Source organism: Nicotiana sylvestris, chromosome 4 (assembly GCF_000393655.2).
Source record: "Nicotiana sylvestris chromosome 4, ASM39365v2, whole genome shotgun sequence".
Taxonomy (NCBI): Eukaryota; Viridiplantae; Streptophyta; class Magnoliopsida; order Solanales; family Solanaceae; genus Nicotiana; species Nicotiana sylvestris.
In genome coordinates, this window is record NC_091060.1 from 56,346,124 (window position 1) to 56,359,467 (window position 13,344).

The 13,344-nt window shown below is 37.0% G+C and overlaps 1 protein-coding gene and 1 pseudogene across 9 annotated transcripts; both read left to right on the top strand.

Annotated features, from left to right (window-relative positions):
• The first annotated feature begins 1,681 nt into the window (after nucleotides 1-1,681).
• On the top strand, nucleotides 1,682-5,983 carry LOC104215238 (uncharacterized). Of its 9 annotated transcripts, none has more exons than XM_070171929.1 (4): nucleotides 1,756-2,047; nucleotides 3,430-3,503; nucleotides 4,751-4,962; nucleotides 5,612-5,771. In XM_070171929.1, the coding sequence occupies exons 1-3, from the start codon at nucleotides 1,790-1,792 to the stop codon at nucleotides 4,914-4,916; spliced, it is 498 nt and encodes a 165-aa protein (XP_070028030.1). In that variant the 5' UTR covers nucleotides 1,756-1,789; the 3' UTR covers nucleotides 4,917-4,962; nucleotides 5,612-5,771. The 9 variants fall into 9 exon arrangements, with proteins under 9 accessions (XP_070028027.1, XP_070028031.1, XP_070028030.1 ...); XM_070171928.1 differs by having other exon boundaries at nucleotides 5,620-5,771; XM_070171927.1 differs by having other exon boundaries at nucleotides 5,669-5,771.
• Nucleotides 5,984-12,391: 6,408 nt separating this feature from the next.
• LOC104215240 (uncharacterized) lies at nucleotides 12,392-13,023 on the top strand (annotated as a pseudogene).
• The last annotated feature ends 321 nt before the right edge of the window (nucleotides 13,024-13,344 follow it).

Genomic DNA, 13,344 nt, shown 5'->3' on the forward strand with positions numbered 1-13,344 from the left:
ACTACTATACTTGAAAAGCGGAACTATTTTCAAAATTATGAATAAGCTGAGCATTTTGAATTCCGAGTTATTTCTTTTATTATTTGCTTTACGTTATTATGAATTGTTGTTGGCTATTGGTGTTGGACTCGACCTTTATTACAGTTCGTCACTACTTTCAATCTAAGGTTAGGTTTATTACTTACTAGTACATGGGGTTGGTTATACTGATACTACACTTCTACACATTGCGTGCAGATGTTGGTTGTTGTTGTTGCTGTGTTCGATGGTTGCTGGATTTGAAGATGTTCCTGCGTTCCGGTTGTAGATGCCTCTTGTTCATCGTAGCCGTAGATTTATGAAAACTCTATTTATGTACGTTTTAAACAGAAGATGTATTTACTTCATATCAACTTTGTAAATTCTATTCTTAGAAGCTCATGATTTTTAATACCAGTCCTTGAGAAATGTGTAAGATTCAGATAATTCATTTGTTTAATTGTCTTTTTTTATATTATTGAAATTGAATAGTTATTAATTGGATTGCCTAGCAGATTGGACTAGATGCCATTACGATTAGTGAATTTTGGGTCGTGACAGTTATTATGTGGTAAGCTTATACCTACTTGCTTACTTTCCGAAACTGATATCTTTGTGTACTATATTCTATTAAGAAATAAGATTTCTCCACTATATGCTTGAGACCGCTAAGATGCACATTTGGTAGCTGTTCAGTCGTGTTTTAATGTACTAATTAGTTTGAATTGCTTCTCTTATCAGTAATTTTCCGGCGTAGATCTATTGTATCTAAGCTGAGGGTCTTAGAAACAACTTTTCTATCCACTCTAGGATAGGGGTAAGGTCTGCGTATACTCTACCCTCCCCAAATCTACTGATGAAATTTTACTGAGTTGTGTTGTTGTTGTTGTCCACCTACCTTGCTGTGTCTCTCCTCGCTAATTTTGAGATTACTGAATCACCAAAAAAAAAAAAAACAAATAGTGTACCACTTTCGATTTTAGTTGGTTGCATATCTTGTTGTCACCAAATAGTGAACCACTTCCGAATCTCAAGACTTAGATCATCGACTGTATTTCTTTAATAGCTGAACAATGTCCTAAGGTGGAAGAAATTACTGTAATTACTTGATTTGTTTTGTGCAAAATGCTGACTGTTGGAAGTATCTTTAGTCTAAATATTCTAGAGAGGAGGGGAGAGATGAGAGAAATAAGGAAAAATGGTGTAACTAAATCCCTTAATTGAAGGCACTGATAAAGAATTATGAGTCTTTTAAGGTGGAATGTATATAATTTGTAAGTAATCCTTGTTTAGGGCAGGTAATATACAAAATTAGAACACTTATAGTAAGTAAGTTTTAAATATTATATAAGAATGAAAAAAATCCCTTTTTGGCCTTAAGTGTAGGAAAACGGTTGTTGCACTTCAAACCTTTTGGCCTTAAGTGCATCTAAAGTGTAACTTCTCACTTCATGCTTATTTGCCTTAAATGCATGAATTAGTTATACTTCATACCTATTTGGCCTTAAGTGTATCTGAAGTGCAATTTTTTCATTTTAGACCCAATAAGTCTGAAGTTGATCATAAAATGAATAGACTTACAAAAAAAAATTACAAAACAGATATAAGTTCAATTATAACCCCAAAATCGGGTATAAAAGCGGTTTTGGGCCTATTTACATCTGAACCCAAATAGCAAAAGGGAGACAGCCCATAATATTCGGCCCATGTGACCACCGAGCCCTCAGTCTTTTCACCATCTAAAGCTTTCTACTGCTCACTTTCAGCAAAAATGGCGTTAAGTGCAGCGATGCTACGGACCGGCGGGACCATCGCCGGCGTTAACTCCGGTCTCCGACGATTTCTTCACATCACGGCCCGACCTTCGCCTCTAGATAGCGTGGTTAATCAGCCGACGGCTACATCACCGTCGTTGGTTTTGCCTGAAAATGATAATAAGAACAACAGTAACAGTAACATAGGATATATGTTTCCAAATTCACCTGTCATTGGTGGGTCCATGGAGCTTATGGCTGTTCCTAAAAAGAAGGTTCGATTTTTTTTCCTTTGACTTTTGGCACCAAGATGAATTTCTTATAATAGTAAAAAAAATCTAAATTTAACTCAACCAATATGATTATCGTGAAGTTTTTCCCTAAAAGATATTGTGGGATTTTGCTTTGTGGCTCTTAAATTCTTGCATATCATGCTCATTTGGCAGATTAGGTTCACTATGTACTCATTTATCCATTGTTTCACTTGTATTTGTCATTGACCGGTCATTTTGGTTCTGTAGACGATCATAGTTGGGGAGGTTAGTACATTTGTTTTTTTTTTTTTTTTTGTATTACGGTTGTTCTGCATTTTATATAATATAGGACTGAGATGAGCTTAAATAGTGCAACATGAATAGTAAGGATTCATATAGCCAACCCCAACTTGCTTGTGATCAAGGCATAGTTGTTTTGTTGTTGTGTTTGTGTGAACTTTGAAGTTAATATTGTATAGTTGGCACTGGGCTATTGTGTAACTACAAGATTTCTCTAGAGGAATCTCAACTACTTTTAAAGCTATTTGGCATTTTGCATATAACATCAATCACTGCTGAGTAGATATAATCAATTCTTTAAAATCTTTCTCTGCGTGCTGCTTCCCTTATTTCGGTTCTTTTAGTTTTGTGTTCTCTCAAAAACATTTTACCTGGCACATACTAGGAGATATCCCTTTGGGTTGCGATATGGCATCTAGGAACTAAAGGTACTCTTTAATACTTAAGCTTGATTGGCTGTGTGGATTAGTTAAGTACATGTAGTCTCTAGTTAAACTTGAAGTTTAATCCATTGAATCCCTTAAGATTTCTGCTAATAGGATAGATTTATAGTACTGAAATCATAGGAATTATTGAATCTTTGCCTGTTCATAGCAATTAGAGGCAATATAAGCTAAATGTCTTAACAAATATTCTGAAGTTAGCTGCCACTTAGGACTGCTGTAAACACATTCGGCTGACTTTATGTGCTGAGTAGTAGCAAGGATGATACGCTTTCACACATTAAAGGATATTTATATAGACGGAAACTCCTCTCTCTTCTTGCTGCTGCAGTCTCTGTTCCATATTTTTTTCTTTTCTATCTTTTTTTCCCTTGAGGATCAATGATAGATCGGGATCTGATCCTTGTTCCATTAAATGCCATTGTTCTTTACTACACTAACTGACTAACCATTTGTGATGCTCTTTTCTTTGGTTGCGCATATTAACTAGGACTTTTTTAGATTTCCGTAGTCCGTTACATGTGTGCATAACATGAATACATGCTCTGAAGTTGTGTGGGGGGGATTGTTTGGATGTGGGATGGTGCTCTCTGGGAGGGGATGAGTTGAAGAATTTACATCTGACTGCATTTCTTTTATGGGTTGTGGTTGATGATGCAGGTTTCCCCTCACAAGAGAGGCATAAGGAATGGACCAAAGGCTCTAAAACCCATTCCAGTGATTATTCGATGCAAGTAAGAGCTTTTCCAGCAAAAGTAAACAAGTTGTATTTGAAATGTTTAAACTTGAAGCAAAATCCGCAAAGTGTCATTTAACCTGTACACTCTTGAATTTAGAAGAGCTGATTTGAATTTCTTGACAAAACATATATGCTTTTATGATCTCTGTAAAATGAAATTAACCTAGTTTTCAAGGGCAAGTTTTTATAATTTAAATATGAAAATACCTTAGCCAGTACAAAATTAAAACAAACAAAATAGAGCAATAGAGGAGGTTGCAAACCAATGAATCCAAGAAAGTTAAGAAGGAAATAGAGTATTCAGATGACAACTCTGTGTATTGCGTTTACACATTGGATTACTTAGCTTTTTTTGCCTTTGTTTCGTTGACGTTTTGTTACCTTTCTTTTGGATGTTTAATTAACTTTTTCTTTTTTCTTTTTATACTCCTGTAGTTCTTGAAATTTTATACTGATAAATGTATGGAAGCATTCAATGTGAGAACTTAAACCAAGGCAGTACTGTCTCATTGAAAAATTAACTGTTTGGAGACGTACAGTTGTCTCCTATTTGGTTCTTCGGTTTAAACTAAACACATTTTCAGTCCCAGTTGTCAATTGCAAGTCAGAAACATCTCTGATTAGGTCCTATTTTAACCGGGGGGTGTGTGATGGCGCTGTTGCCTTATTATCAAAGTGCCATGTGTTGGGGGTGCATTGGTTTAACTGTGTTTTGAAGCAGATGACGGTTAAATTGTTTTAAAATCATACTGTACAGAATTCATCGATAACTATGAATGGAAAGCAAAATATTAGTCATGCCATCCGTAATCCTAGCATAAAAGTCATGAGTAGGTCATTCCTTCATAAAGTTGTTTGGTTGATTTTCTAAATAGATGAATTTTAAATTTTATGTGGTCTGAGGTGTATCTTGCTGAACTTAGCATACAAGATATTATTGGCATGATCTCTTAATGTGTTCTTGTTAATAATCTATCATTGTATCCTTGTTTTGCAATTGTACAAATTCCACTGGAGCTGGTATTTCAGAGTTTATAGTGATTATGATGCTTATCTTAGTCAGTAGTAATTTTATAGGCAACCATGATGCTTATCTATGTTTATACTTAGGAAGGCAATGGCATAAAATCTGATGTTTCCTTCTACTATTATCTATCAATTTTATTTGAAATATTTTTGACAGAAAATATAGAAAATCAGCATGTGCTCCCAATTCTTTCTGATTTTATTTATGTCCTCCAGTTTCCTTTTCCTTGTTTCAAGTACCACAGGTATGAATAATAACACTGTTGACAACATGTTGATGCAAACAACTTGCAGTGCTTGTGGTCGAGTCAAATTGCCACATTTCTTTTGTTGCAGTGGGATTAAGCAGAATCTTGGTGAAGAGAACAACTCGGCCGGTTGATCAAATTTAAGGAAACATCCAACATATCTAAATCCTTTTCTTTCTGGTAGAATCTTCAATTAGAAATGTGTTCTTTCCGGTGATGGCGTTGTTGCCTTATTATCAAAGTGCCATGTGTTGGGGGTGCATTGGTTTAACTGTGTTTTGAAGCAGATGACGGTTAAATTGTTTTAAAATCATACTGTACAGAATTCATCGATAACTATGAATGGAAAGCAAAATATTAGTCATGCCATCCGTAATCCTAGCATAAAAGTCATGAGTAGGTCATTCCTTCATAAAGTTGTTTGGTTGATTTTCTAAATAGATGAATTTTAAATTTTATGTGGTCTGAGGTGTATCTTGCTTAACTTAGCATACAAGATATTATTGGCATGATCTCTTAATGTGTTCTTGTTAATAATCTATCATTGTATCCTTGTTTTGCAATTGTACAAATTCCACTGGAGCTGGTATTTCAGAGTTTATAGTGATTATGATGCTTATCTTAGTCAGTAGTAATTTTATAGGCAACCATGATGCTTATCTATGTTTATACTTAGGAAGGCAATGGCATAAAATCTGATGTTTCCTTCTACTATTATCTATCAATTTTATTTGAAATATTTTTCACAGAAAATGTAGAAAATCAGCATGTGCTCCCAATTCTTTCTGATTTTATTTATGTCCTCCAGTTTCCTTTTCCTTGTTTCAAGTACCACAGGTATGAATAATAACACTGTTGACAACATGTTGATGCAAACAACTTGCAGTGCTTGTGGTCGAGTCAAATTGCCACATTTCTTTTGTTGCAGTGGGATTAAGCAGAATCTTGGTGAAGAGAACAACTCGGCCGGTTGATCAAATTTAAGGAAACATCCAACATATCTAAATCCTTTTCTTTCTGGTAGAATCTTCAATTAGAAACTCTAGGAAAAACTCATATCATACCGCATTCTGTAACAATAGTATAGTTGTTGCAGCATATACTCAATTGCATGTTAAGTAGATAGCCTCTTTGGTGCTATTTTTTTTTTTGGATAAGCAGGGATCTATTATATTATACTAATGATATAAGGTAGTAGCTACATTGACAGAGTCGCCCAACGGGGCCTTACCTACTTGGCTATTACAAAGCCTTACCTACTTGGCTATTACAAAGCATTGAAAAGTCACGGAGGACATTGTTTCCAAAAGAAGCAAGCTTAGTGCATGTATCCTTCCTAATATTCTTAACTAGATAGGTAGTAGCTTCATAATCAGTTGCTAAGACGACGATTACAAAATGTGGTGGATAGTTCAAAGTTCCGAGATCCTTGCCATTGTTTACACGAAGTTCCTTAGCCAGCTTGTGTGCTGGTTTGTTGGCCTCTTTGAAGTTGTGCTCCACTGTTTGAACTTTCACCTGGTGCATCAATAACCTACAATCATGAATAATATTGTTAAGTAAAGTGTAACCATGTTGTAGACAATTGATGAGATCTGTGGAGTCTGTCTCCACATCAATGTTGGTAAAACCCTATTCCCTTGCTAGTTGTAGGCCTTTCCTTAATGCCATAAGTACTGCATGCAGGGGAGATAGACCATATGAAGAGCCCTGGAACCCCAGCACCCATATGCCATTGCTATTTCTAAATAGATCACGAAAGCCACATGTGGATATTACGTTATTGAAGGAGCCATCTATATTAAGCTTAATATGGTTAGCAATAGGTTTTATCCATTTAACAGAAATAGGGATGCCTTGAAGCATAGATTCTTTTTCAGTAAGGAATTTGTGTTCAATTGCTAACTTGTAAGGATAGTATATGTACGCTTTGTTTGTAGTGTTGTTATAAAGGTTGTTATTCCTGTTTGTCCAAATATACCATATCTCAAAAAGGAGCATATCATGTCAATCTATGTGGCCCTTTCTTAGAGAAATGTGAGAGTTCACGAATATTTATCAATAATTGATTAGCCGAGTTGTAACCACTCGTGTTGATGCCTAACTGATGCTAGAATTCCTTGACTGTTGTGCATTAAGTAGGTTTTAATAGGAAGTTTGTTGTGGAGGCATTTTCATGGGAGGAATTTTATTTTGTTTGGACATTTTAAATCCCAAATTCAATTGAAATCTTGAGTTATGTTGGGGTGGTTGTCCAGGAGGGTATAGCAAGTTTACTAGAGAAAAACCCATTTGTGGTTAGTCACAATTGAAGTTGTTAGGAATGGTAGCTTTAATCTTGTTTAATAAAGAAGCATAGATTTGTAGAGAGATTTTTGACAAGTTCCACTAGTTGTTAACCCATAAGTCCTTAATAGAGAGTAGATTTTCATTCTGGCCTAAAGGACCGTGGATACATTAGTGTAATGGAGGACTTTGGTGGATCCAACAATTGTCCCATGCATTTAGAGGAGAGAGCTTGTGGGGGATCCAAGTAATCCCTTTACTACAAATCTCTCACCCTTGGATAATATTTTTCCAAATAAAGGAGCCATTATTACCATTATTTCCATTACCATGTAGTTCGTGGATAATCTTAACCCAAGGTGAGTGGGCATTTGCTAGAAGTCTCCAAGCAAGATTAGTTAGGTTAACTAAGTTCTTTTTTCTAGCAGAATAGATTCCTAAACCACTCTTTTCTCTGCATGGTGATAGTGTCCCATTTTATTAGGTGGAGCTTTTTGGAGGTAGAATTTGTGCCCCATAAGAAATTACGTTGAATTTTGTCAATAATTTTTAGGGTTTTGGAGGGCAGTAGGGAATATTGCATAATGTGGTTGGGGAGAGAATTTAGGCATGAGGTCGCTAAGGTGCATCTCCCAGCCATTGTAAGGCAATTCGATTTCCAAGCAGCTAGTCTGTTTAGCATGTTATTAATAACAAATTGAAAATCAGGCGCTCTAGGTTTGAAATTAGTAATTGGAAAGCCTAGGTATTTACCAAAGGAGTGACAAATATTCATTTTAAGGACATTAGAAATGTTGTTGCAAACATTCCTAGGGCAGTGTTTGGACACAACAATTTTGGATTTTGCTCTATTGACGGATTGCTCAGACAAGGAGCAGAAGAGGTCAAGACAATGCTTAATATTATGGATGGTTTTATTATTAATTCTAGCCATTAAGGTAAGGTCGTCAGCAAAAAATAAATGCGATAACTGGTAATTATGTTTTCCTATGCTTATGGGGTCCTGTGTCTTATGTCAACATTATGGTTGATGAGAGTGGATAACATCTCCATACATAGAATAAACAGGTATGGGGACATAGGGTCCCCTCGCCTGATACCACGTTATGGAACAAAATAGTCAGTTTTGGAGTCGTTCACAAGGATTGCAATCCTTGAAGAGGTAATACAATTCATAATGAGCTTCGTAATATTGGGGGGGGGGAATTAAAGAAGTAAAGAGTTATGTAGATGAATGACCATTTAAGGCAATCAAAAGCCTTAGCTAGGTCAATTTTTAAGATCATATTATGATTTTTTTCCCCGATATTTGTTCATTTTGAGCAAGAGCTCTTGAATGATAATAGCATTGTCATATGCCTTTCTGTTTTTAATGAAACTAAATTGAAAAGGGCTAATGAGGTTGTTCAGGAACGGCTTTAATCGGTTAGAAATAATTTTAGTAATGATTTTGTAAACAGTGTTACAAAGTCCAATTGACCTAAAGTTTTTTAAATTGTTTGTATTGGGGATTTTTGGAATGAGGCATAGAAGGGTGTCATTAATACCTTCTGAAATTTTCCACTAGTGAACATCTTTACAGAGATTGATCACAGAGTTTCCAATTATGTTCCAATAATTTTGGAAGAAAAAGGAGTGAAGCCCATCCGGGCCTGGAGCTTTGTAAGGTTTAAAGGAGAAGCAAGCTTGGATAATTTCACTGTTTGTGAGAGGATTATCTAGAGGGGATAAGTCTATTTTATTGTAATTTTTTGGATCAGACTTTATAGATTTCCAGTCACTAATGGTTTGAGAGGTTGTGAACATGTGACTAAGATAATCCCTAGTGTGATTAAGGATGGCATGCGAATCATCTATCCAATTGTTATTCTCATCCTTAAAGAAAACTATTTTGTTTTTTCTTCTCCTATTAGTGGCCATAATGTGGTAGAATTTTGTATTCGCATCTCCATCGTTGAGCCATTGGATTCTAGATTGGAGTTTCCAGTAGTCCTTTTCAATTTTTAGGACGTTATTATAATCAACTCTTAGAGTGACTTCTAAATTTTGAAGAAATAAACTAGAATAAAAATATGTGAAATTTTGAATACCTCTAAGCCTAGCTAAAATTCTGTTTTTCTTTCGTTTGAGGTCACCAAAGGTATTGTTCTTCCAGGTATTGACTAGGGATTGAAAGGAGGATGAAGCTGTTACAAAATGGTTACTAGACCATGAAGAAGCAACTAGATTCCTAAACTGCGGGTGCTTGCAACAAAAGGGTTCAAGACGAAATGGCTTTTGAAGGTTAGTGTATTGCTTAGGGATAAGATTTAAAAGTAACGGATTATGATCTGAGTGATTTTTTGCTAGATGAGTTATGCTAGCATTTGAAAAAATTTGGATCCATTGCTCATTGCCAAATACTTTGTCAAGTCGTTCCATAATTAGACTATTGTTATGAAATCTATTATTTGACCATGTGAATCTAGTGCCCTTATAGCCAAGGTCAAGTAGATTACAGTGGTTGAGATTAGACCATAACTTACAAGCACGTCTATGATTTAGTGATCTTCCTCCTAATTTTTCATTTGCTTTAAAAATGTCGTTAAAGTCTCCTCCCACAATCTAGGCCCCTTTGTAATTGTCAGAGATACTTCTAATATTATTCCACATAGCATCTCTAGAACTAACGTTTGTACTAGCATAAATTGAAGAGAATAGCCATTTGAATTTAGTAGGACATACTTCAATTGTTGCATGGATCTCCTGATTTCTCCCAAAATTGTGCACAAACACCTTGGCATTGTTCCATAGAATAACCATTCCACATGCTTGCCCATCCGCTGGAACTTCAATCATATCGGAGAAACCAAACTCATTAAGAAGAGACTCATGGGATATCATTCTTGTCTCAACCAGTGTCACTACACTTGGGTGATGGTGCATCATTAGATCCTTAAAATTCCTTCTAAAGTCTTCATTATTCCCTCCCTCCCCCCCCCTCTTATATTCCAAATTATTATATTATCCGGACTAGTCATGGTAAAATCCTGTGTGTGTGAGTGACCATTAAAGAACAAGTCCCTAGGGGTTGTTGAGCTTCTCCTCAGGGAGGGGACTAGAATTATTGCCCTGTTGCCCACTGTTGGGTCGTGAGGAGGACGAATGTCCATTGAACATTTGAGAAAGTTTGGAAGGCAAGTAAGTATGTGCCTCTTCTGTAGTACAGGGCAAGTAAGTATGTGCTTCTCTAGTACTTCCTTGAATAGAAATATTTTTACCTCGTCTAAGTTTGACAATTCCTCTGTTCATTCCCCCGCTAAGTCTATTTGTTCGTTCACTTCTTCTTCTATTGGATTGCCTAAGTTTGGAGCTCCTGGAGGGTTGAGATTCATTTCCTCCATTGGCATTTGCATGTTTACATTCTGTGGTTGAGGTTGTGTTTGAGGGGGTGGAGCTTGATGTGGTGCCTCTCAAGGCATCAAAATAGGGTTGATGATAGTGAGTGCTTCTAGGGGAAAGAAGGGAAGGTCCAACCCTAGATTCTGAGGGAAGATTGGAACTGGATTGAAGTGGGGGGAGGGGGGAGGTTCCAATGAGCTCTCATTTCCTCTACTAGGTTTTGATTTAGTTGTGGGACTAGTGGTTGCAAAATGTTGTTCACCCACACATGATTTCAATAGTTGCTCATTGCAAGATGGAGTCCCTCGGACACTAATTGTTCTAGGTCTCTTGGATTTTGAATCAAGATCACACTCTCTTAGACATTGATTGTGGCATTAAATACTAGACCCCTCCCTATTAGACCTATTTCTATCCAGGACATGGGGTGATGGTCTTGTGGTAGTGGAGATTGGACAAAAATTAGTGGACGATTCTGGATTTGTAGGGGTAATGGTGGTTGTTCATGTTGGATGGACGCTGTTGACTGAGGATTTGGATGAGACGGTATCTTCTCCGGTTGTGTAAGGGAAGTCTGGCATTTTCAGAGTATTTGTTACTAACTAAAATAGGAGGGGATTGGGAGGAGGAAATGATTATGTCCAAGTGCATGCAAATTGGATGGTCTAGCGTATGAGATATAATAGAAGATCTTGCATGCAAATCTAGTGGCACGTGTTGCATGTCATCTACCATTTGGCCATCAAGAATAGGTTTTTGAGACATGTGTAGAATGTTATTGGGGGAGGGAGGGGGCAGACACGGTAATGGAGGGGTTTAGAGGGGTAGTGGTAGGAATGTCTGGCAAAATCATGTCTTGGTATGTCATAGGTAGAGTATTATTGCTAGAGTTATTTTTTATAAAGGAAGATTTGATAGAATCAATAGGAGATTTTTTTACTAGACATGTCTAAAATCCTACTAAATGCATGCAACGTGTTTTTGTTTTTCATTAACAAATTATAATTATTCAGATTATTATTTTGTGAAACCATGGACTCTTGGTGCAACATGGGAAAACGGTTTTCTAGAAGAAAGCCTTTAGGATTATTAAGATTAGAATTTTTCTTAGGGTTGGTTTCCTGGGCATAAGATCTATTGCTATGGTAATTTGATATGGTATTATTATCCTTACTAACATACTTAAACTTTTGAGTGTTGATGTACTTACCTGTGGAAGCATTAAATAATTTGACACTTATACCAGCCTCTACTGGAGAACCTTTGTCCACCATTGTTGTTGGCTTTCTTGAATTCCTTGGTTTTTGGAAGGTCACGGTTTGCCAGCCATTTTCCACTTGAGGCATGTGTGACTCTACATCTTCGTTGTGGCTTGGGGCAGCCTTCTCATCAATAGTATCTTCTGACATGGGCTTTAATGAGCGTGAACAATTTGCATGAGTATGGCCTAGGAACCCACACCTTTTGTAAAGAAATTATCTCCCTTATATTCTATGGACTGTTTACGATCATCAATGTAAATAAATTTTGTCACCGGTTGGTTCATGGATAATTCCATGCACATTCTGGCATATCGACCCCTTAAGGTTGTTGATGTGCAAGCATCTATTTTTTTCAGCAGCCTCCCTATTGAGTTTTCAATCTTTTGAAGAATAAAGCTATCACAAAATTCTGTTGGAAGATTTGGGAAACGACGCCAAATTGCAACGTAGGATTGTTTTGCCTCTGATGGCACAAAATTTGGTACCCATGTATGACATAATAAAAATGGCGTAATACATACGGAGACACCTAAAGTTGGCACGATCTTTCACTTAGACACTTAAACTAGACCTCTTTCCAATTAGACACGTTTCTTAGACAATTCTCATACCAATTAGACACGTTTTTTGCTGGCTTATTAATTAACCAAGCGCGTGTTCTGCAATCTCTGTCTACGTGGCAAAAGTAACCATTATAAATCGTGCCACATCATTTTATTTGTCCACCTCACTGTCCACCTCAGCTATATAGTGTTATTTCCACTAAAATACAGATAATGAAGTTTGAATTGGCCAAGTGTGGTACCGTGTCATCAACAGGAAGAGAATGAGCAGAGGAATCGACAACAACAATAGGAGGAAGAAGAAGGCGGAAGACGACGAGGTTGAAGAGCTGCTGCGGGCGGCAGAGGATGACGTATTCCTCAAGCTCTGCCTCAATTCCCATATGGCTCGTGGTTCTTCCACCCAATTCATCGATCCAGATCTCGATCAACGTTTCCGTGCCCCCAAATCCAAGCAAACCCCCCAAAACCAAAAACCCTATTCCCCAACAACCATGTTCAACCTCTACAGCTTCCGATGTTAACTTGTTTCCCAGATTTGCAGCTCTCAAAAGCTCCCTTCCCGCTTATTCTTCTTCGGCTAACCAACTGGTTGCGGAGGAGAATGAAGAGGATGACGATGAAGTTGAGAAGGTGATTAAGTGGGCCATGATGCTGCTAGGCTTGACCCTTCACCTCCCTCTGACACTGATGAAGATGAAAATAGTGAGGATGATGTCAGCTAAGCGGAAATGATTTATGAGTGTGTGTGGTATCCTTTTTGTTTTCTTCCAATCACAAATACTCACCTTTTTGTTTTCGGCTGAATTTGAATCTAGTATGGGATTCGAAAGAAGAATAGCGATTTGAGTCGGAGAAGATGACGGAAAGTGGAGGAGGCAATGATGAAAATGGTGGTGGACATAAAGAAGAAGAAGGAAATAAAAAAAATCTGTTTTTTGGGCTTTTCACGCGCCCATATTGGGTGAAACTCACTTTATGTTCCAACTCAGCAAGAAGTGTTTAATTGGAACAAAGTTCATGTAACGTACGTGCTCAATAAGAACTCTCTTAAGTTCAGGTGTTTAAAT

Coding starts and splice junctions, on each gene's coding strand:
- LOC104215238 (XM_070171926.1), top strand. CDS start 1,790: ATGGCGTTAAGTGCAGCGATGCTACGGACCGGCGGGACCATCGCCGGC. Junction 2,048..3,429: donor TGGCTGTTCCTAAAAAGAAG/GTTCGATTTTTT, acceptor TTGATGATGCAG/GTTTCCCCTCACAAGAGAGG. Junction 3,504..4,750: donor CCAGTGATTATTCGATGCAA/GTAAGAGCTTTT, acceptor TATGTCCTCCAG/TTTCCTTTTCCTTGTTTCAA.